This window comes from Indicator indicator, chromosome 22 (assembly GCF_027791375.1).
Source record: "Indicator indicator isolate 239-I01 chromosome 22, UM_Iind_1.1, whole genome shotgun sequence".
Lineage (NCBI taxonomy): Eukaryota > Metazoa > Chordata > Aves > Piciformes > Indicatoridae > Indicator > Indicator indicator.
Window position 1 is genome coordinate 15,014,189 of NC_072031.1, and position 20,636 is coordinate 15,034,824.

At 47.0% G+C, this 20,636-nt stretch overlaps 1 protein-coding gene across 1 annotated transcript; it reads left to right on the plus strand.

The window, feature by feature from the left end:
- On the plus strand, positions 1–20,067 carry DRC3 (dynein regulatory complex subunit 3). The gene is made up of 12 exons (XM_054391146.1): positions 1–154; positions 2,523–2,639; positions 4,764–4,930; positions 6,540–6,686; positions 8,176–8,295; positions 9,169–9,281; positions 11,156–11,330; positions 15,222–15,353; positions 16,618–16,688; positions 17,430–17,553; positions 19,476–19,607; positions 19,954–20,067. The coding sequence occupies exons 1-12, from the start codon at positions 1–3 to the stop codon at positions 20,065–20,067; spliced, it is 1,566 nt and encodes a 521-aa protein (XP_054247121.1).
- The last annotated feature ends 569 nt before the right edge of the window (positions 20,068–20,636 follow it).

Genomic DNA, 20,636 nt, shown 5'->3' on the forward strand with positions numbered 1-20,636 from the left:
ATGAGTCAGTTCAACAACGATATTGAGCCAAACATTATTGATGATAAAATGGTTCAGAAAGCCATTGAGGAACAGTGTCCAGAGGACTTAAAGCTTGCCAAAAGGGAAGCTATTAACTATAAGGATGTCACGGAGCTACAGCTCAGTTTTAGAAGTGAGTATCAATCTCTTTCTTGCTTCTTTTGTTAAAGGGTGATAGAATAAAGAGGCAAATTCGCAGTTAAATAACCATTATTAGCTTGGATTTGTGATGAGAAAACTAGCATCTGGAGTGCCACTTTTAGTCACAGAATCATTGAATTGTTTAGGTTGGAAAAGACCTCAAAGATCGAATCCAGCTATTACCTCTGTGAGGTCACCACTGAACCATGTCCCTGAGTGCCACATCTATATGCTTTTTGAGCACTTACAGGGACAGTGACTTCACCGCTGTCCTGGGCAGCCTGTTCCAGGGATTTGCCATTCTTTCAGAGAAGAAATTATTCCTAATGTCCAGCCTAAACCTCCCGTGATGCAACTTAAGGTCATTTCCTTTTATCCTATCACTTGTTACTAGGAGGAGAGACTGACCCCCACCCAGCTCCAACCTCCTCTCAGGGAGTTGTAGAGAGCAAGAAGATCTCCCCTCAATCTCCTTTTCTCCAAGCTGAACAACCTTACTTTCCTCAGCTGCTCCTTCCTTCACCAGCTTCAGTGATCTTGTCTGGACATACTCTAGCACCTCAATGTCTTTCTGGCAGTGAGGGGCCCAAATCTGAACCCAGTATTTGAATATTCATCAGTGCTGAGTACATGTGGACAGTTAGCTCTGTAGTCCTGCTGGCCACACTATTGCTGATCCAACCCAGGATGTTGTTAGCTTTCTTGGCCATCTGGGCACACGATGATCATCTACAGCTGTTGTTTAGCACTCCCAGGTCTTTTTCTGTTGGACAGCTTTCCAGCCACTGTACTCCAAGCCTGGAGCGTTCATGGGGTTGTTGTGACCCAAGTGCAGGAGCTGGCACTTGGCCTTGTTAAACCTCATTCCACTGACTTCAGCCTGTTCAGATCCCTCTGCAGGGCCTTCCCACCTTCAAGCAGCTCAGCAGTCTCACCCAACTTGTCATCTGCAAACTGACTGATGGTGCCCTCATTCCCCTCATCCAGATCACCGATAAAGATATTAATCAGTGCAGATTATTCCTCTATGAAGTCGTTTCACTGAGAGCTGGCTGCTTTCACTGATGGGTAACTCTGAAGCTGCTTAACTTCACTGTTATTGTCTCTGCTCTTATTTAACATTTATATTGTGGTGACACCTACAGGCCACCAGCCTGTTGGGCCCTTCTGTGTGTCGTTACATCAAACCCCGGGCAGGCTCCACCATCGCTGGTGATTATGTGACAGCGATTTGGGAGATTATGGTGATTACAGTCCAATTTGGTGGCTTCCTCTGGTCACCCATACTATTATCTCAGTTTGCCTTTTACTGTCAAACCAGTCATAGAGTTGCAACCAAAAAAAACCAAACCAGAACAAAAAACCCCCGCAAAAACCAAGAAGGAAGAACATTTGGCTCAATATTTGAGTCTTCTGGGGGTATGTAATTTCCTGGGCAACCCCTCCCTGCTTTTGGTGATTCATTTTGTGCTCCAGTAAAATAATGCATTGACTGAGTTTCTTAGAGCAGCCCCCGTTACCTGCTCCTGCATGTCTTTGTTTGCAAATAGGGACCACAGAAGGGTGTAAATATTTCATACATGCAATTCCCTGCTTTGCTCTGCACTCACTAAACAGCAATAGCAGCAGAGCTGCTAACAAAACCCTCTGGGAAGCCATTGCTGGGGGGGGAAAGAGGGTTGGGAGTGAGAACATTCTGTATTTTCTGTCACCTTGGTTCTAGTGTTTTGCTGCTGTGCCTAATGACTTGCCCTTGTGATTCTGTTTTTGGAGAAAGCTAAATGCAGGGATATTGATTAGTTCTAAACTGCAGCCTTCACAGAAAGACTAGACCTCAACCTGCTCCTGTGTGATGAGAATCCCAGGAGTAGGAGAGTAATTTCCAGTAGCAGTAGCTGGCCACTGCTAGTCTACAAACACAGAATCTCACCCCCAAACCTCCTCTTTAGAAAGGAAAATGAAGGTCAAGGTGTCCTAGGAGTGGATTCACAAAGCCACTCTTGACTGCAGGGCTGTAGTCAGTGTCCCCTCAGTGACTCATTGGCATTGCTGATGAGCAGTATGCAGTGGTGCAGGACACTGAGGTTAGCTGGGCTGTTTCACTGAAATCTCACCCAGCCACTGCACCTCTCAGCTCTCCAGGGCAGTCATCACATCCTAATCTGCTGAAAATCATTTTGGAGGTAAGATTGGACATGTTTTCCTTGTGCAAGACAGCATGGCTGCTCAACTGAAAGCTGTCTCACATGAAAAGAAATTTTCATTTGTGTTTTTTTGTTTGGTTGGTTCGATTTGTTTTTTTTTTTGTTTGTTTGTTTTCAGTTTGGTTTGGTTTTGTTTTGTTTTTTCTATGGCTTTAGATATCCTGCAGATTGATAGTCTCTGGCAATTTGAGAATCTGACTAAACTGCAGCTGGACAACAACATCATTGAGAAGATAGAAGGTCTGGAGAGTCTGGTTCATCTTGTATGGCTTGGTAAGACACAGGCATATATGTTCAGATGCCTTCAGATGTGCAAAGCAGTCTGTGACAAAGCCAAGGTGTTGCATTCCTTCTCAAACATGACTGAGAAGAGCTTTCCCAGGGAAGGCTGTCAGCTGTCACTGTGCTTCCTCATTTGACTGTCAAATGTCAAAATGCCTGAGTATCAGAACTGCAAAACAACCCTTCCAATACTCAGAAACTGTTTTTAATACATTTGGTGTGGCAGGAACAGAAAGCTGACATGTCAAGTTTGTCGCCAGGGTTTGTACTTGTATTTGGAGGTAACTTTCAGAACATTTATGGAAACCCCTTTGTGATTTAGAAGCCTGTGCTCTGTTTTCAAAGCTAATGCAGGTGTTTCAGAGCCTAGAACCCACTGGACCTTTACCATAAGATGCTTAAGGCCTTGTTGTCATTGTTTTCCCATAAAATCATACAAAGTTTGGGATGAAAGGGGGCTTTAAAGGTCATCTAGTCCAACCCCCTACAACTAGAGAGGCTGCTCAGAGCCCTAAACAACCTGACCTGGAATAGTTCCAGGGATGGCACATCTACCACCTCTCTGGGCAACCTGGACCAGTGTCTCACTACCCTCAATATAATTTTTTTTTCCTTCTAGTTAGTCTGAGGCCCCCCCTTTCAGTTTAAAATCATCACCCCTTGTCCTGTCACAACAGGCTCTGCTAAAAAGTCTGACCCCACATTTCTTCTAAGCCCCCTTTAAGTACTGAAAGGTCACTATAAGTGTCCTGGAGCCTTCTTTTCTCTAGGCCAGACAACCCAAATTCTCTCAGCCTGTCCTCACAGCAGAGAGCTTCAGCACTTGGATCATTTTTGTGGCCTCTTGGCCCTGCTCCCGCAGGTCCATGTCTCTCCTGTGCTGAGGACTCCAGAGCTGGCCCCAGCACTGCAGGTGAGTCTTAGCAGAGCACAGCAGAGGGGCAGAATCTCCTCCCTCCACCTTCTGCCCACTCTGCTCAGGATCAGCCCAGGCCACAGGTGGGTCTGGGCTGTGCACACACACTGCCAGCTCACGTCCACCTTTTCACCCACCAGTGCCAGCCCCAGGAAGTGCCCATCACTGTAGTCTGGTATGACTGCTTTCAACTAAAAGCTCAGGATGCCAACAGCAGCCTCACACAGTGGTGCCGGGTTTGATTGTGGGCAGGCTGGTGAGCTTGCTGCTGCAGATCCATAGCTTAGAGCATTCTCTGGGAGCTGCAGCCACATCCCACATCGCTGGCTGGCAGCATAAATACCCTCAGCTGCCTTTGAAAATAGCATGCAAGGGCTTGGGTTCATCAGCACATCTTGAGATGTCTGATGGGTCCTTCCGCCCAGTTGTCTGCACCGTTCTGCTGCACAGATGACTAATGCACTTGTGAATCAACAGCTCATCACCACAATGTAAGCAGAGTGCTTTGAAGCACACTCAGGAGTTTTGTTTGCTCAAAGGCCACAGCTTGGTTCAGCAGCTGCTGCGTGAGTGTCTCAGTGCAGGGGCTGGGGTGATGCAGGCAGCTGGTGACCTCATCAACCATCTTTGGACTCCTGGATTGCTCAGTCCTGGCCTGAAGGCAAATCCTGTCCTTAGTCATGATGAATGTAGGTGTCAAGATAGATGTTCTGGTGGGATAAGTGGAAATATCAGCGTGTGAAATATCTGAAGTGAGGCTCTGCCTTTTGCATACCTCCATGGACAACAGAGGGATTGGGAGCGTGGGACTGGCCTGTGTTGTGTTATGGGAGTGACCATGAGGGTGGACATTGGTGTGGCAGGCAAGAAACAACACAAGGAGTGTTAAATTTGTCGAAGAAATAGTCTCCTTTTAGAGCATTTCCCCACCTCTTTTCTTGTATTTTAGGTTTCCCTGTAAGGTAGAAATTGCTTTCAGGTTGTGTGTGTGGAATGAAGGGGTCTAGAGCACAATGTTACAAGTAGTGGCTGAGGGAACTGGGATTGTTCAGCCTGGAGAAAAGGATGCCAAGGGGAGATCTACAACTACCTGAAAGGAGGTTGGAGTGAGGGGGGAGTTTCCCAGTAACAAGCAATAGCAGAAGAGGAATCAGTCTTAAAACAGGTTTAAAACTTCTGATTTCTAAACTCTTCCCCAGACCTGTCCTTCAACAATATTGAAGTAATTGAGGGCCTGGATACCCTTCTCAGACTGCAGGACCTCAGCCTCTCCAACAACAGAATATCTAAACTTGAGCACATGGACACCTTGCAAGAGCTGCAGATTTTCTCCATTGGAAAGAATAACCTGACCACTCTGGAAGATGTGAGTGCTCTCTGTCCCTGCAAATATTCCTTGTCAAAGGATCAAATAGCCTAAACCTGACATTTGCCACTGTATCCAAACCTGTCTTTAGAGGAGAGACTTCTCCCTAGGATTTCACTGCCTCTGTAATCTAGGGTATAGGTTTGGTAAGTATTATGCACTTCCTGCAGCTATTTCTCTTTTAGATTATTGACTCGTGGGGGCTGGTTCTGTTACTACAAAATTCCTATTACTTCCCATCAATTCCAAGGAATTAGTAGCTACAGAATCACAGAAATCACAGAAAACATCACTTTGGAAGAGATCTCAAAGATCCTCCAGTCCAACCCTCAACCCAGCACTGCAGGGTCAACACTAAACCATGTCCCCAAGCACCAGGTCCACAGCTGCTTGAACACCTCAAGGGACAGTGACTCCCTGAGCAGAGCATTCCAATGTTTGATATGGGAAAAGGATGGAGTAGAGACTAGGGTTTACCTGGGGGTTCTTCTGAGGGCATTTTACCAATCTAAGAACCTTGAATTGTCCATCACATCCACTTTTCCTCTACATCCATAATTTCTATAGTCCCAATGTGGATTTAACTATTTCGTTTCCTGTTACAGTGTCAAGGGGGAACTTTAGCTTCGTTCCTGACTGCAAAGACTGAAAATAAAATTATTACCATTGGATACAAAAGAAAAATAATGATAAGGTCTATATAATTCATGGGCTTGCTAATGGGGATAGAGGGTAGTGGCAGAAACAGTTCTTTCTCTTTTCTTCTTCTGTTGCTTCTGCTTGCAACTTCTCTTTCTCTCTCTCTCTCTCCTCTTCCCCCCCCCCTCCATGGCCTTGCCAGGGTATCTCTGTTTTGAGAAGAAAAGATTGAGAGGGGATTTAATAAATGCTTATAAACCTCTGAGGGCTGGGTATCAAGAGGCAGGGGACAGGCTCTGCTCAGTTGCATCCTGTGATAGGACAAGGGGCAGTGGATATAAACTACAGCACAGGAGGTTCCACCTCAACATGAGGAGGAACTTCTGCACTGTGAGGGTCACAGAGCACTGGAACAGGCTCCCCAGAGAGGTTGTGGAGACTTTCCAGACCCATCTGGATGCATTCCTGTGTGACCTGTGCTGGATTCTATGGTCCTGCTCTGGCAGGGGAGTTGGACTCGATGGTCTCTGGAGGTCTCGTCCAATCCCTAACATCCTGTGAGCCTGTGTGAGGTAACAGGAAGGAGGGAGGGAGTGGGGAAGGAGGTGAATGGGTCCCCTGGATCTGTCCAGGGGGGTCTGAGGAGTTTCTCTGTTGTTTACAAATTGTAAGTATACATATAAATTGAGAATAGATAGATAGATAGACAGTACATATATTGTATATTTTGTAGATATGAATTACATTTCATATTTCCTGATTGTAGTTTGCTTGTAAATAGAGCTTCATTTGCTCCCAATCCCAAACTGAGCTAAGTCTGGCGATTGCATTTTTGGGGGTAGTTTCTCCAAATTCTCACCATAACTTAATGCCAGCCTGTGCTTGGCAGCAGAGCAGGGTATGCATGCAAACTACTAAGAACAATGAAATGTGCAGGCACTAGGAAGTTCTTCTCTTTCCCTTGGCACAGGTTGTCTATCTCAGGAGGTTTAAAAGCCTGCGCACACTGAATCTCATGGGGAACCCTCTCTGTGAGGACGAGCGCTACACGCTCTTTGTTGTTGCTCATCTTCCAGGTCTGGTGTACTTGGACTTCAAGCTCGTGAATGACACCACAGTAAGCATCTCTGCATTCCCTCCCTGCTTGTGCAATTGGGCAACAGCATAGAATCATAGAATCACAGACTAGTTGGAGTTAGAAGAGACTTTTAGAGGCAGCATAGAATCATAGAATCACAGAGTGGTTTAGGGTAGAAGGGACTTTTAAAGGTGTGGTGAGTTGAAATTACCTCCCAAAACAGGCATCAGCCTGAAACTGCCAGAAAAGGTCATCTAGTCCAATCTCTCTGCAGGGAGAACGGGGACATCTTCAACTAGATCAGCTTGCTCAGAGCATCTTACAGAGCATGTTTTGTTGGCATGCCAGCAATATTCTTGCATTCAGGGCAGGTGCCCTGCAGAAATGAGGCTTACAGAAACACACGGTGTTTATTCTGCCTCCACCTAACAGCTGTGAACCTGTAGGCCAAATTCTATCAAATCTGACAGAGAAGTAGAGGTGTCAGAGGCGTGATGTCTTCACAGGTTTTGTGAAAATCAGCAGCTGTGTGTGGGAGAGGGGCTGGGTGAATGCTGCCACAGAGAGGCAGCGATGTGAGTGAGAAGGCAGCAAGCCACCTCAGAGCTGAGAACATCTTGGAGGAAATTGGTTTGGTAGGGGAAAGGAGGAAGGGTCCAGGGGAGAGGAGGCTTGGTGGTCCTGCAGCTTGCTGAGCAGTTTCAGTAGCAGATATCATCCAGACAAGCAGAAGCTGTCAAATGCTCTCTGTCCCCTGGATTTCTGAGGACAGGACAGCACATCCACACCACTCACCTGAGGGTCCACTTTTTGGTCCCAGCGCTCGAGGGAGCAAAGAAGGCTTTTCCTTGTTTGTTTGTGGTTGTTTTGTTGTTTTTTTGTTGTTTTTTTTTGGTTAGTAACCAAAGAACATGATTGATTGTAGATTTGCTTGGCACAGAGCAGGAGCTGTACTTGGGATATCCATCACTCTTAGCACTGGACTGGAAGGGCTTTCCAGGTCATTGAGCCCAGTCCCTGCTCATACAGACAGTGCATCATAGAATTGCACACTTCAGTTTGTCAAGCTTCAGTTTCAAGCTAATTAGGTTCTTGCCCCTGCCTTCCACTTGCCATCTACTCCTCCAAAAAGGAGGAGTGCTCCTCTCTAGTAAATGCATTAAACTTACTAGCTGATGAAATCAGAGCTCAAATTCTAGGAGTCAAAACAGAACCTCCTGCTGAAAAAAAAAGAAAAAAAAACACCTCTGAAGCTGAGAAAATGGGGAGAAAAAAGTTTCAAGGGACTGAATCAGCTCAAATGTATCAAATGCAGAGTAAGAGTAATATGCCAACAAAAAAACCCCAACAACTGGGGTGAGGAATAGATTAAAAACTTCATGAGTAGCTTAATAAAAGCCCACAAAGAAATGGAGAGGGCAGAGGGCCCTCAGGTACATGTTCTAGAAAGATCAAATGCTTGTGCCAAGCTTTGTTGAGGAATGCTGGATCATCTGATAAAAATATTGTCTTTGTTTGCATTTCTCAGCGAGAAGCTGCAGTTTTAAAGTATCAAGATCTCACTGAGCTACTGGAACTTGAGGAGGCTGAGGCCCTGGCTCAGCTGAAGGAAGAGCAGGCGAAGCAGAAGGAGCTGGAGTACCACAAAGTATGTTTTCTGTGGCTCGTTGTATATTGTCTCAGAAGAAAGCACAACACATATTGACTTCTTTTACCTGCTTGAAGATTTACATCGACTGTGCTAAAACTAAGGCTGGGATTAATCTCTGTGAACTCTGAATCTCATTTTTTGGATGAAAACAGGAGCTGCTGTGCAATACACATGACATGAGGGAACATAATTCTTTTGGCTGAGCAATGAAGCTACAGACACAGATCCTGCAAAGCTAAATAGTAAATCATACCTGGGGACCTTATCAGTCTGACATGAGATTAAGAAAATCACAGGTCTGAGGGAACTGTTAGCATTTTCATGGTGCAGTGACTTTTTTCTCCTTCACACCAAGTTAATGCTTTTCATTAGTTTTATGGTTAAGCTCTTCAGGTCCTTCAGAGATCACTGAAGTCCTGTGAATAGGCTGAAAACAAGACCAGGTGGAATGGTGCATTCAGTTATGGTCTGGCTCTGTGTTCCAGACCTCTAGAAGATCAGGTCAGCTGCACAGTAGGAGGCAGTTAAGTGACAGGGAGGACACTGCAGCTCTTCCCTCCATCCCTCCCCAAAGTCCACTGATTCCTTATCTGAAAGGCTTAACAGCCTTGCAGTATGTGGTTATATGTGTTTTATCCAAGATTAAATAGTGGTTTCTATCCTTAGGCTAGAGAGTCCTAGCAACAAAGCCACCAGGATGGTTTGCACCCCAGTCACAGGGTGCTTTCATGCCTTGTCTGGTTTATCTATTTTGTTGGTACCACTGTGTCTGCACCAGTGTTCCTCTGCTGGTTTTGTGCTTATGGGAGAAACACATCCTGAGGACTGGCACTCTTTATTTTCCTTATATTGCTCTGATTCTCTTCAAAGGCAGCCTTTGTGGAGTACCTGAATGGCTCATTCCTGTTTGACGATCTCTATGCAGAGGATCCAGAAGCTGCCAAACTGGCATACCTCCTTGGCGTGGGTGACCTGCTGCAGACATATCCTTCTTGGGTCAAGAATACCTACAGCTACAGTGTAATGCCTGGAGTGAAGAAGGAGGTGCATCCACAGGGACTCTTTGTCTGTTGCTTTTGTCCAGGGCTGAAAGCTACATTGATCTAGGATCTGAGACAGTCTGTGTTCAATTTTTGGAATAGTACCAAAAAAAAACCCTACTGCAAGACTGAGACCACTGACAGCTTTAAGACTTGAAATCTCCTGAAATAAGAGAGCTACAAACAAATGGTTTCTATCATTGGCAAGCTGACCAACCCAGCATGAAACATCCTATTTTAAACCCACGCATTTCTAGCACCAACAAGTCATGAATTCCAGCATGGTGAGGCCTGGAAGGGACCCCTAGAGATCATTTAGTCAAACCCCGTGCTAAAGCAGGGTCATCCACAGCAGGTTGCCCAGGAGCACAATGTCCAGGTGGGTTTGGAATCTCTCCAGAGAAAGACACTCCACAACCGCTCTGGGCAGCCTGCTCCAGCACTCCAGCACCCTCACATCAAAGAATTTTCTCCTCCTGTCCAGACAGAGCCTCCTGGATTTCCTTTTCTGCCCATTGCCCCTTGTCCTGTCACTGGGTACCACTGACAAGAGTCTGGCCCCCTCCTCTTGCCCCCTGCCCTTTAGCTTCTGATCAGCATTGTTTAAATCCCCTCAGGCTGCTCTTCTCCAGGCTCAACAGCCCCAAGGCTCTCAGCCTTTCTTCCTCACAGAGATGGTCCAGGCCCCTCAGCATCTCAGTAGCTTCTGCTGGGCTTTCTCCAGTAGTTCTCTGTCTCTCTTCAACTGAGGAGACACAGTGCTCCAGCTGTGGCCTCACTAGGGCAGAGCAGAGGAGGAGGAGAATCTCCCTTGACCTGCTGGCCACACTCTTGTTAATGCACCTGATGAGATTCCAGCGTTTTAAATTCTCACTGTCGTAATTACCATAGTCCTTTTCCCTTCGCTTGAATCAAACACAATTTCAGTAGCCTTTTCTGACCCTTGGAGAATCAAGGCTTTGTACTTTCTTTAAGGCTGGAATCCACTTAAAGTTTAAAATGAGCTCTAAGATAAATCTCTGTCAGTTAGATTGTAAGAGTGCAGTCGCTAAAATCATGTTGAAATTGAAGTGGTAGGAGATAGGAACAGACTAATCAGAAGGATACGAGTCGTGTATCTCACAGCCTGCCAGGGCTGGCAGCAGGAAGTTTTCAGGCCAGCACTTTTTTTTCTGATCATTGCTCCTACACAGAGGATCAGAAAGCAGACACATTTCCCCCCTTTTTTCTTTTCTCATTCAGATTAATAGAGCATTGTCAAGGCCAGTAACTTGACCTTCCTCAAAATTGCATTACGCTGGTGGGGGAAAAAAAATGCATCACAGCTTAACTACAACAGACTCCAGAAACAATTCCATTGCCAAGATAATAGCAGAAGAAAAATGGACATTATTTTTGTGATGCTACCAAGTCAGTAGTTTATTCTGTGCTCTGGCTGTAGGCTCCTGAGGTGTATTTATTAACTATGCAGGCACTGTATCCACACTTGTGAAGACAGATATGGGTTTGTATGCTTCATTCCACTGCTGTGTCAGAAAAAGAGTCATTCGATGTATTTCCTTTCCTTCCACAAGGCCTTTTCCCTCGAGTTGCCACAGCTGTCTCCATATCCTTAATCTAGCTGAATCCTGTGCTTAGAATGTAGATGGGTGACCCAGACCTGCCACAGAGAAAACATCTGGCAGCCTGCTCCCAGCAGGAACTAGGGAGTTTACACCCCAGTAGCTTGTAAATCTTGTGGCTGGAATTTGCAGAGGTAAAAGGAACATAGAATGTTGCTCCACTGAACAAGCAAAACACCTTGACTCTGGTGTCACATACAGGGAGGAGTTTGTCTTGGTTTGTGAGAACCTTTTTAACTATGGTCTGCAAGAGCACGAAAAACGAGAAGCTGAAGTCTCCAGTTTCTGTGAAAGCCTTCATGAAGCATTAATGGCCAACCAGCAAGAAAACAGGAAAATCATCCTTGACTTTGAGAGCCGGAACAAAAGGGTAAGGCGGTTGTGTCTCAGTTTGTTTGATACAGGATTTCTCTGCACAGTCCCAGTGTGGTGGGGGTTGGAAGAGGTCATCTAGTCCAACTCCCCTGCTAAAGCAGAACCACCCAGAACAGGTTGATCAAGACCATGTCCAGGTGAGTTTGAAATCTCTTCAGAGGAAGAGACTCCGCAATGTGTCTGGGCAGACTATTCCAGCTGGGCATCCTAAGCCAGCTGATTATCTCCAAGGATGGAGACTCCACAGCCTCTTTGGGCAACCTCTGCCAGTGCTCTATCACTGATTTTTACATGTTTCTTACAGTAGAAATCAATACCAAGAAAAATCATTGTGTTAGCTGATGTAATGTCATTAACTAATGTAGTGTTAAAAGATGTTTTTTAGTACTTTATGTAGAAAAATAATTTGGGGATCGAAGTTTCAGCCCTTTGGTCAACTAACAACCAGCTAACACTGACAGCTTTTATCTGTATTTGAAATTCAGTCACAGGACAAGATGAACATGTCCTATGTGTTATCTTATTGCCCAGGAAGGTAATGGTCCTTCAAGGCTTTACAGGAAAAAAATGTGGCTAAACATGGTGGGGTTTGGAAATGCTCAACCTTTCTTTTAGTTGAAACACTTATGATGAAGTTGATCTAAAATAGACACAGATTTATCAGATTTAACACCACTTCCCTTCTCTTTGAGGCTTCCAATAACTCTTCCTTCATTGAAAAATGGGGAAGCAAAAGGAGGAGATTGCAGAGTATTGAGTTTTTCAAGTAATTTTCTGCTTCAGTTCATCTTATCAACAACAGCTCAAAGAACTTTGACCAAAAAAAAAAAATTAGATAAAGTTATTGTAATGTATTTTTAGTCTTTTTACAGCAGAAATCTTTTTTTTTTTTTTCCATTCTGCTCAACTACAGCCACCCATTATGGCTGCTAAGGGCACAGCTTCCAGTGCAATCCCTTTCTGCCCATAGATAATAGATGGATCATTATTTTCTTTCCACAGAAAAATGTAAGGGGTGGGCTAAAGCCTGGTGACACTGTCAGCTGAGCAAGTCCCTGGCAGCTGACACCAGGCAGAGTCATGAGCACTGGCTCCCTTTGATAACCAGGGGTCACTTTTAGCTAGGTGCTTTGTCACAGGCTGGCACTGCTGAGTCACTCTGTGCCCAGTCCTTGAACTCTGCTGACTCATGCTGGCACACTGACTCTGACAGCTCTTCTCAGGATATAAGTCTGCAGACTTACCAGAAGGCAGCAGGGAAAAAAGACGACTGAGATGCACATGTAGTTAACTTGCACTTCAATTGCCAAAATATCTTCCATTGCAAAAAATCCTAAATCAAACCTAAAGAAACATGGCTGAGGCCAGATTTTGGTCACAGAATCCTAGCATGGTGCAGTTGGAAGGGCTCTCTGGAGATCATCCAGTCCAACCTCCCTGCTAAAGGAAAGTCACCCACAGCAGCTTGCCCAGGAGCACAACGTCCAGGTGGGTTTGGAATCTCTCCAGAGAAGGACACTCCACAACCTCTCTGGGCAGTCTGCTCTGGGACTCCAGCACCAGACAGAACCTCCTGGGTTCCAGTTTGTGCCCATTGCCCCTTGTCCTGTCACTGGGCACCACTGAAAAGAGTCTGGCCCCATCCTCTTGCCCCTAACCCTTTAGGTCTTGCTTGAGCTTTGAGAAAATCCCCTCTCAGGCTGTTCTTCTTCAGGTCAAACAGCTCCAGGTCCTTTCCTCCTCACAGAGGTGTTTCAGGCCCCTCACCATCTTCATAACTTCTGATGGACTCTCTCCAGTAGTTCCTTGTCCCTCTTGAACTGAGGAGCCCAGAACTGAGCCCAGTGTTCCAGCTGTGGCCTTAATGGGTTCTTTGTCTTTGATCTGCAAGCTCAGCTACATCTTGCAAGAACAGGACACAGCAGCCAGCGTGACAGTTCCCACTGGAGGAGTCAGTGTCAAAACCAAAGGCTGCATTTTAATAGCGTTTCCCCTGTTGATTTGAAATCACCAGAGGAGTTCAAACAGTGCAGGCTGAGGTCTGTGAAACATATTAGGGGCTGTTTGTCTCACTGTAATCCTGCCTTGTAAGCTTGGGGAACCTGTAAAATAACTCTGAAGTTAGTTAAGGAGCAAAGATGCATTAAAGGGCTTGAACTTTGAAGCCATTGCTCTCAGGGGTACACATTGAATGGCTGGGGAGCTTTGTGAGCCTCAGAACTTGTTTTCATTAGAAACAGAAGATACCTTGCCCTTCCCTTCTCCCCTTTGAACACCACCAAGTTTGGATGACCAGGTCCATTGTCAGGCCCAAGCATTGGCAATGGTTTTCATTAGAGCTCTCCATTGTAGCCCATTCCTTAACAGATATGGATTAAGCATTTGAAAACCTATTAACATTTGATCATTAACTTATTTTGAAGAGACCTGAAACTAACACATTGCTCAGTAAAACAGGATTTTTTAATTTATTTTTTTGTTGTTGCTCCAAGAAATCATAAATCCTTTCTGATACAAAACTGACGTCAATATTTAATTCCGAAGGGCAATAAATCCGTGCTGTGAGAGGAAGGCAGGCAGTGAGACGTATTCCATATTCAGAGCACTAAATCCTGACCCTGTGGAAGTCAATCAAGATTCTCCTTGATGTGAAGGGGATCAGGACTTAGGCCTGCATTTCTTTCTGGGAAGTAATTGTTAATGTCTTCTTCGTGGCCAGCAAGGGCATAGAATCATAGACTGGGTTGGGTTGGGAGGGACCTTTAAAGCTCATCTGGTGTGTCCAGCAGATCGAGGGAGGTTCTCCTCCCCCTCTACTCTGCCCTGGTGAGACTTCACCTGGGGTATTGTATCCAGTTCTGGGCTCCCCAGTTCAAGAGGGACAGCGATCTGCTGGAGAGAGTCCAACAGAGGGCTATGAGGATGATGAGGGGACTGGAGCACTGCCCAATGAGGAGAAGCTGAGGGGCCAGGACAGGAGAAGACTGAGAGGGGATTTAATAAACGTTTATAAATATCTGAGGGCTGTGGGTCAAGAGGGAGGGGACAGGCTCTGCTCACTTGCACCCTGGGATAGGACAAGGGGTAATGGATAGAAACTCCAGCACAGGAGGTTCCACCTCAACATGAGGAGGAACTTCTTCCCTGTGAGGATCACAGAGCACTGGAACAGGCTCCCCAGAGAGGTTGTGGAGTCTCCTTGTCTGGAGACTTTCCAGCCCCATCTGGATGTGTTCCTGTGTGACCTGTGCTGGATTCTATGGTCCTGCTCTGGCAGGGGGGTTGGACTCGATGGTCTCTGGAGGTCTCTTCCAACCCCTAACATCCTGTGAGCCTGTAGTCCAACACCCCTGCAGTCAGTAGGGACATCTTCCACTAGAGCAGGTTGCTCAGATAACCTGACCTGGCATGGTTTCAGGGATGGGGCTTCTACAACCTCTCTGGGCAACCTGGGTCTGTGTCTCACTACTCTCACTAAAAAAATGAGAATCGTAGAACCATTTTGCTTGGAAAAGACCTTTCAGATCATCCAGTCCAACCAGCAACCCACCACCACCACAGCCATTAAAATATGTCCCATACTGACATGGTTTCAAGAATCTAATACTTCAACTTGAAATGTGTCAGAATGGAACCAAAGCTGGAAGCATCAAAGGGGCAAAGTCTTCTGCTGACTGGAGAATGAGGAAACGTTGTCAGTGCCTCCATGGCCAAGCTCAGCACCGTTGACTCCCCAGTATGTAAATGTGGAGACTTCCTGAATCATCACATTTCAGTTCAGCTAATCAGCAGCAGGAACTTTCCTCACATATGTAACAAGTTAATTAAATTGCAGTGGAGTGCTGAGCACAAACTATGTGTAATTTATGTCTCTCCCTGTGTTTAGAGGCTGGATGAGATTCATAATGCCAGTAGCTACGATATTGCTGAGTCCAAACGAGCTGAGTCCAAGGAGGACATACTTCAGCTGTCAGAAGCACTCATGACCTTGGAAATGCTGATAACTGACCAGCTGGAGGTAAGGGTTAAGCACATAGCTGGGAGACTTCACATCCAGAAGGGGGGTGGGGGAGTGGTGTCACTTTTTTGTGGCTGCTCCCCTCTGCTTAGCAGCCCATTGCACAAAGAGGAGAGCTTCCAGTCAGGCTGGTTGCTCTCTGTTTTACCCTCTCTCGCTCAGAGTTGATCTGGGTGAGATCAGGCTCTGGACATTGATCCACTGCCACAGATTTCTGTTTCTCAGAACAGAGCACAGGATGTCCTTCGCATCTCTCCAAGCTCATTTCCTAGACTTTAGATGAAGGGACTTGAGGTCATTCAGTCATTTCATAGGGCTGCATGCAGAAGTCTCTGCATAGCATGGGGCAGGCATTTGGGATTCTAGAGGTGTAATTCTTTGAAGCTGATCTTTCCTATGAATAAGATTACACACCTTCCTGCTCAGCTCACTACCTTTGCTTGCATAAGAGCTGCCTTTTTCCTCCAAAACTAGGGCAGGGCTGCTACTGTGCATCTTCATTTAAGGGAAAAAAAAAAAAAAAGTGATCTGTTTAGAAATGAGCAGACAGGAGTCGGCCCCTGTGTGCTCACAGATGCAGCAGGTTACTTCTGTGAATGTGCATGACAGAAAGCAGCAGCTCAAAATGGATTCCTTGCTGCATCAGGATTGTGCCTTTTCAGTGCTTTCTGAATTGGTCCTCACGTCTCTGCAGGCACTGATGGAATGAGCAGAAGTGTTTCTCCCTGGCTGGAATGCAGAGGCTTTTCTCTCTGTGTGGCTCTGTTTGAAGTGTTGTTCCAAGACATTTTAAATGCAACACTTCACAGATTCTCCATCAGCCATTTTAGAGAGAGGTAATAGGTAACAGCAAACTGAGGACTAAAGCAAGAGCTGCAGTAAGCCCAGGCAGTGGTTTTGCTTCCAACAAGAGGCTCTTCATACCTACAAGGGAGCTGCAGCATGGCACTGTGTGGGAACACAGCACTCTGTGCTTTACTTAGGTGAGGATAACAAAGACACCAGACACCAGCTGAAGGCATCTTTCAGCCAGCTTCCCTCTAATGAAATGATTTGGATTTTCTGTCCCTGAAGGAGGAAGGAAAATCTTGCAGCACTTTCAAAACACTTTAAATGCTTGAGGCAGTGCAGTTTCTGACTGTGCTAATAACAGCAGTGAGTCCAAATTGTAATCAGCCGTTGATTCTTCCTAGACTCCCTGACTCCCTTTTATGTTTATGCAAGCTTTCATTGTCATATTTCCTCTTTTCCCCCCTCTGTTAAGGAACTCATAAAGGATTTTAAAAGAAACATTGCTGATAGAGCATCAACCTTCATCGAGAATGTTAAAGGGATATATCCTTTGGCCAGGGTGTGGGTCTGGACCTCCTGGTGTTGTAGCTGTCTCACCTAAATCCAGAAAGGAGCCATCAGTATAGAAATTGATTTATTATTTTTAAACCCACAGAAAAGGTCTTTCTCAGCTTTGCAGGAATTTAAGGTGCATTTAAGGTGCCTAGCTTCTTTTTGTGGAGACTCTGGAGAGCACATCCTCCTGGGCTGAAAGTATGTAGGACTTAGACAACTTTCTCCCCCATTTTTCTCCATGCAGCCCTGGGAAGATCTCCTGAGACTGCTTTCTGTGTATAGTTTTGCCATAGCAGCCAAAGAAATATCTTCAATTCCTGCTGAAGTTTCTTTAGATGGCCTTCATTTTTGTGTTGCTGATGTTGCTGAGATGAGAATACCAAAGAGTTTCAGTGGCAGGTTGCACTGCTTTAAATACAGGAATCTGTTGTCCTGGTGCAAATAATTGCACCATGATTCAGAGCTTAGTTTGTATCCTGGGAGGTCTCCCTCAATTTCCTTTGCAAACCTAGTCCCACTCCCAGCTCTGTGTGATGAGTGAGGATGAGACCCACTGTGTGATTGAGAGCAGAACGTGTACATCCTGACACCACAGCAGCTTCTGGCAGCAGCCAGGCTCTTTCCTGCTGTGGCCTGCTGTGCAGACACTCAGTCTCTAGTTACAGGAGGTCATTTCATCTCTACAAATGAGTGGTGGGGGTCAGCTTTTTCCTTAACCATCTGCTGTACAATGAGCCAGTGCCGGGACCTGGAGAACCGTCACCATGAAAGGCTGCTAGAGATCTCCATCACCACACTGGAGAAATCAGTCAAGAATGAGCTTGAAGAGGATTTGCCAGATGATGTTCGAATGGTGAGGGCACCAAAATATTCATCTCTGGTGGGGAATTAGCAAGAACAGGTGGCCACAGCCTCTTCTCAGAAGGGACAGGGTTTCCAAGAGACTCCATGCACCTAAAAGCCATTGCTAAAGCAGAGCATCACCTCCTCCCAAGAGGCCCAGTTGCTCAGGTGAACTCAGTGCCACTGGACATCTCTGCTGACTAGGACAGAGTATGACTGCACTGCAGGTTTCCCTGGGCACTGCCAGAGCTGGTGGCAGCAGCCCAGGAGAGGTGCTGAGGAAATCTCTCTCCTGCCTCCAGCACAACTCACTTCTCTGGCTGTTTTCCAGACAGCCCCAACCCAGCAGGCACTCAGGCAGCTGGCTTTGTTCAGCTTCTCCTCACTCCCCTGGGAGAATCCCAGCACTGCTCTGACTTCCTTGCATTGAGGCTCTGTTTGCCTCAGTGGTTTCAAAAGCCCTTCCTGGAGCTCCCCAGCCCATGAGTTGGTCTGGAGGCAGGACATGACATTTCAAATGGCACCTTCCACTGTGCCCTCAGTCTTGCTGCACAGGCAAAGATCCCAGGAGCCTTTCAGCAATCACAGAGATTGCTCCAGCCAGCGCCGCTGCCGACCTTTCTGCCTCTGTTATTCCTTCACTTAGTGGCTAAACGACTCAAGTTTTGCATTCACTGTGGTTTTGCTCTGCCTGGATTATCCCAACCCCCCATTACTCCAGGTAATGGAGAGCTGACAGACACAAACCAGACCCCTCACCCCCCAGGGGAGCTGCTGCTTTATGGCCTGTGCAGATGGCTGTAGTTATGCACCATTGCTGTGCACCCATCTTGCCTCCCTGCCATTTATTTCCATGCAGGAGCAATCTTCATTTGTTCAACAGCTGCACTTGGGTGCAGCAGGAGAGTCATTACAGTTTAGCAAAGCCACTCTCTATTGAGTCACAGGAGAAGTCACTGCTTCCATTAGAAGCTGGAACTGTCCAAAAAATGAAGATTTACAGCCAGTGCCACCAGTGCAAGAGACCCTTCCAAGTGCCATTTTCCACTTCCTGCACTGGCTGTGCCAGGCATGCTGGAGCACACTGAGCCTTGCTGCAGCCCCAGCTCCTCGGGGGGGCTGCCATGGACTGCAGGGTAGCCCTGCCCACAGCAGAGCACTCATAGGCTGGTTTGGGTTGGAAGAGGCCTTTCAAGGTCATCTAGTCAAAGCACCCTGCAGTCAGCAGGGACATCTGCAACTAGAGCAGGTTGCTTGAGCCATGTCCAGCTTGACCTGGAGTAGTTCCAGAGATGAAGCATCTACCACCTCTCTGGGCAACTTCACCACCCTCAATGTAAAAAATTTCTTTCTTCTCTCTAGTCTGAATCTCCCTCTTTTAGTTTAAACCACCAAATCTTGTCCTCTCACAACAGGCCCTGATAAAAAGGCTGTCCCTATCATTCTGATCACCCCTTTAAGCACTGAAAGGCTTAAAAGATCTTAAAAAAGATTTCCTGGAGCCTTCTCTTCTCCAGGTTGAACAACCCCAACTCAACCTGGCCTAACAGCAGAGGGGTTCCAGCCATCCCACCATTGCTGCGGCCTCCTCTGCCCCCACCCAACAGGTCCCTGTCTCTCCTGTGCTGAGGACTCCACAGCAGTGGACCCTCTCCAGCAGAGATCTGCTCCCAGCTCCAGCAAGTGAGGCTGAGGATGCTGCCTCGGTTTCCCCACCCATACAAAGGATCACGTTCCATTTCACAGGCCCAGACACACCCTTGTGGAGGAGAGAGCACTGGATCCCTCCCGCTGAGTGGTGCTTTGGCTGTCTGAAGCAGAGGGCTGATTCTCTGCCCCCAGCACCGCTGTTACTGTGCTGCTCGCTCCGAGCTCTGCCGCTTTTGCTGCGTGCCCGCCCCCCTCCTCTCATCCGGTCACGTTACCTCCTAGCTCTTGCTGGACAAAACCACCATTGTCAAGGCGCTCAACACGTCCCATGGCATCCGCCTGCTGAAGATTAACAAGCGAGAGAGCGACATCCTCTGCAGCACCTACCGCTGGCAGGCCTCCGTGACGGAGAAGGTAAGAGACCCCCGTGCTCAGGGGGATGGGGCACACGCAGCTGTGGCCCAAGTGGTGGGGGACACTGCTAGGAAAGACTTCATCTTAAGCTTTGCTGCAGCCCCATGTGCTCCAGAGCTTCTCACATATTTTTTTTGCTGTGAGGGTGCTGGAGCCCTGGAGCAGACTGCCCAGAGAAGTTGTGGAATCTTCTCTGGAGAGATTCCAAACCGACCTGGACATTGTGCTCCTGGGTAAGCTGCTGTGGGTGACCCTGCTTTAGCAGGGGGTTTTGGACTAGATGATGTCTAGACGAAGGGACCCTGACAAGCCTGCAGATTCACTGCTTGGTTTTTGATCTGTTCAGGCTTTCCAAAATGAGATGGACAGAAACCGTGAGTGCATCAAAAAGATCGTTCAATACATCGACACCCTCCAGGAGGAGCTGGAGAACATCACCATCATGGAGCCAATGCAGTAGGTCTGCCACGGGCTGGGCAGTTGTCTTATCTGGGGTCACACAGGACAGCCCCCACCAGGGAAGGCTGCCCCTCTGTGCCCAAGCTGCCTGGGATGTTCCAGGCCTGACACATGCTTCTTCCATCCCACCTTAAACTGCAAATAAATGATCCTTTTTGCCTGGAAAAGCAGATGAAGCTCTGAGTCTTCCATCATGTTGGCACGAAGCCCGCACAGATAGAGCTCAGACCTGGTCACAAGGGGTTATGGATCAGCATTGAGCTGATTGAACCAAATCATCACAGCATCTCATGCCTGAAAGCTTTGCTACCTGCAGGCACAGCAGCAGGAACCTGTGAGCCACCGACACACAGCAGCAGCCCGGGAGAGGAGAGCTCTCCATCAAACCACCCCCAGGATCACAGCAGGTTTCCAGCTCAGCAAGCACAAGGCTGGGGGGTGGGGGGCTCTGCATGCCCAGGAGCCTTGTCTTGTCTTCTCCCTGCCTCTCTCCAAAGCAGCTTTCTGCAGCGTGAGCAGAGCAGCCCCCAGCCAGCAGGAAGGGAAATCGATGGTTCCAGAGGAGCTCAC

What these genes read in the sequence shown, in the direction of transcription:
- DRC3 (XM_054391146.1), top strand. Translation starts at nt 1, where the DNA reads ATGAGTCAGTTCAACAACGATATTGAGCCAAACATTATTGATGATAAA. An exon ending in AGCTCGTGAATGACACCACA is followed by an intron (nt 6,687 to 8,175) that starts GTAAGCATCTCT and finishes TGCATTTCTCAG; the next exon opens with CGAGAAGCTGCAGTTTTAAA. An exon ending in TGCCAGATGATGTTCGAATG is followed by an intron (nt 17,554 to 19,475) that starts GTGAGGGCACCA and finishes GTTACCTCCTAG; the next exon opens with CTCTTGCTGGACAAAACCAC.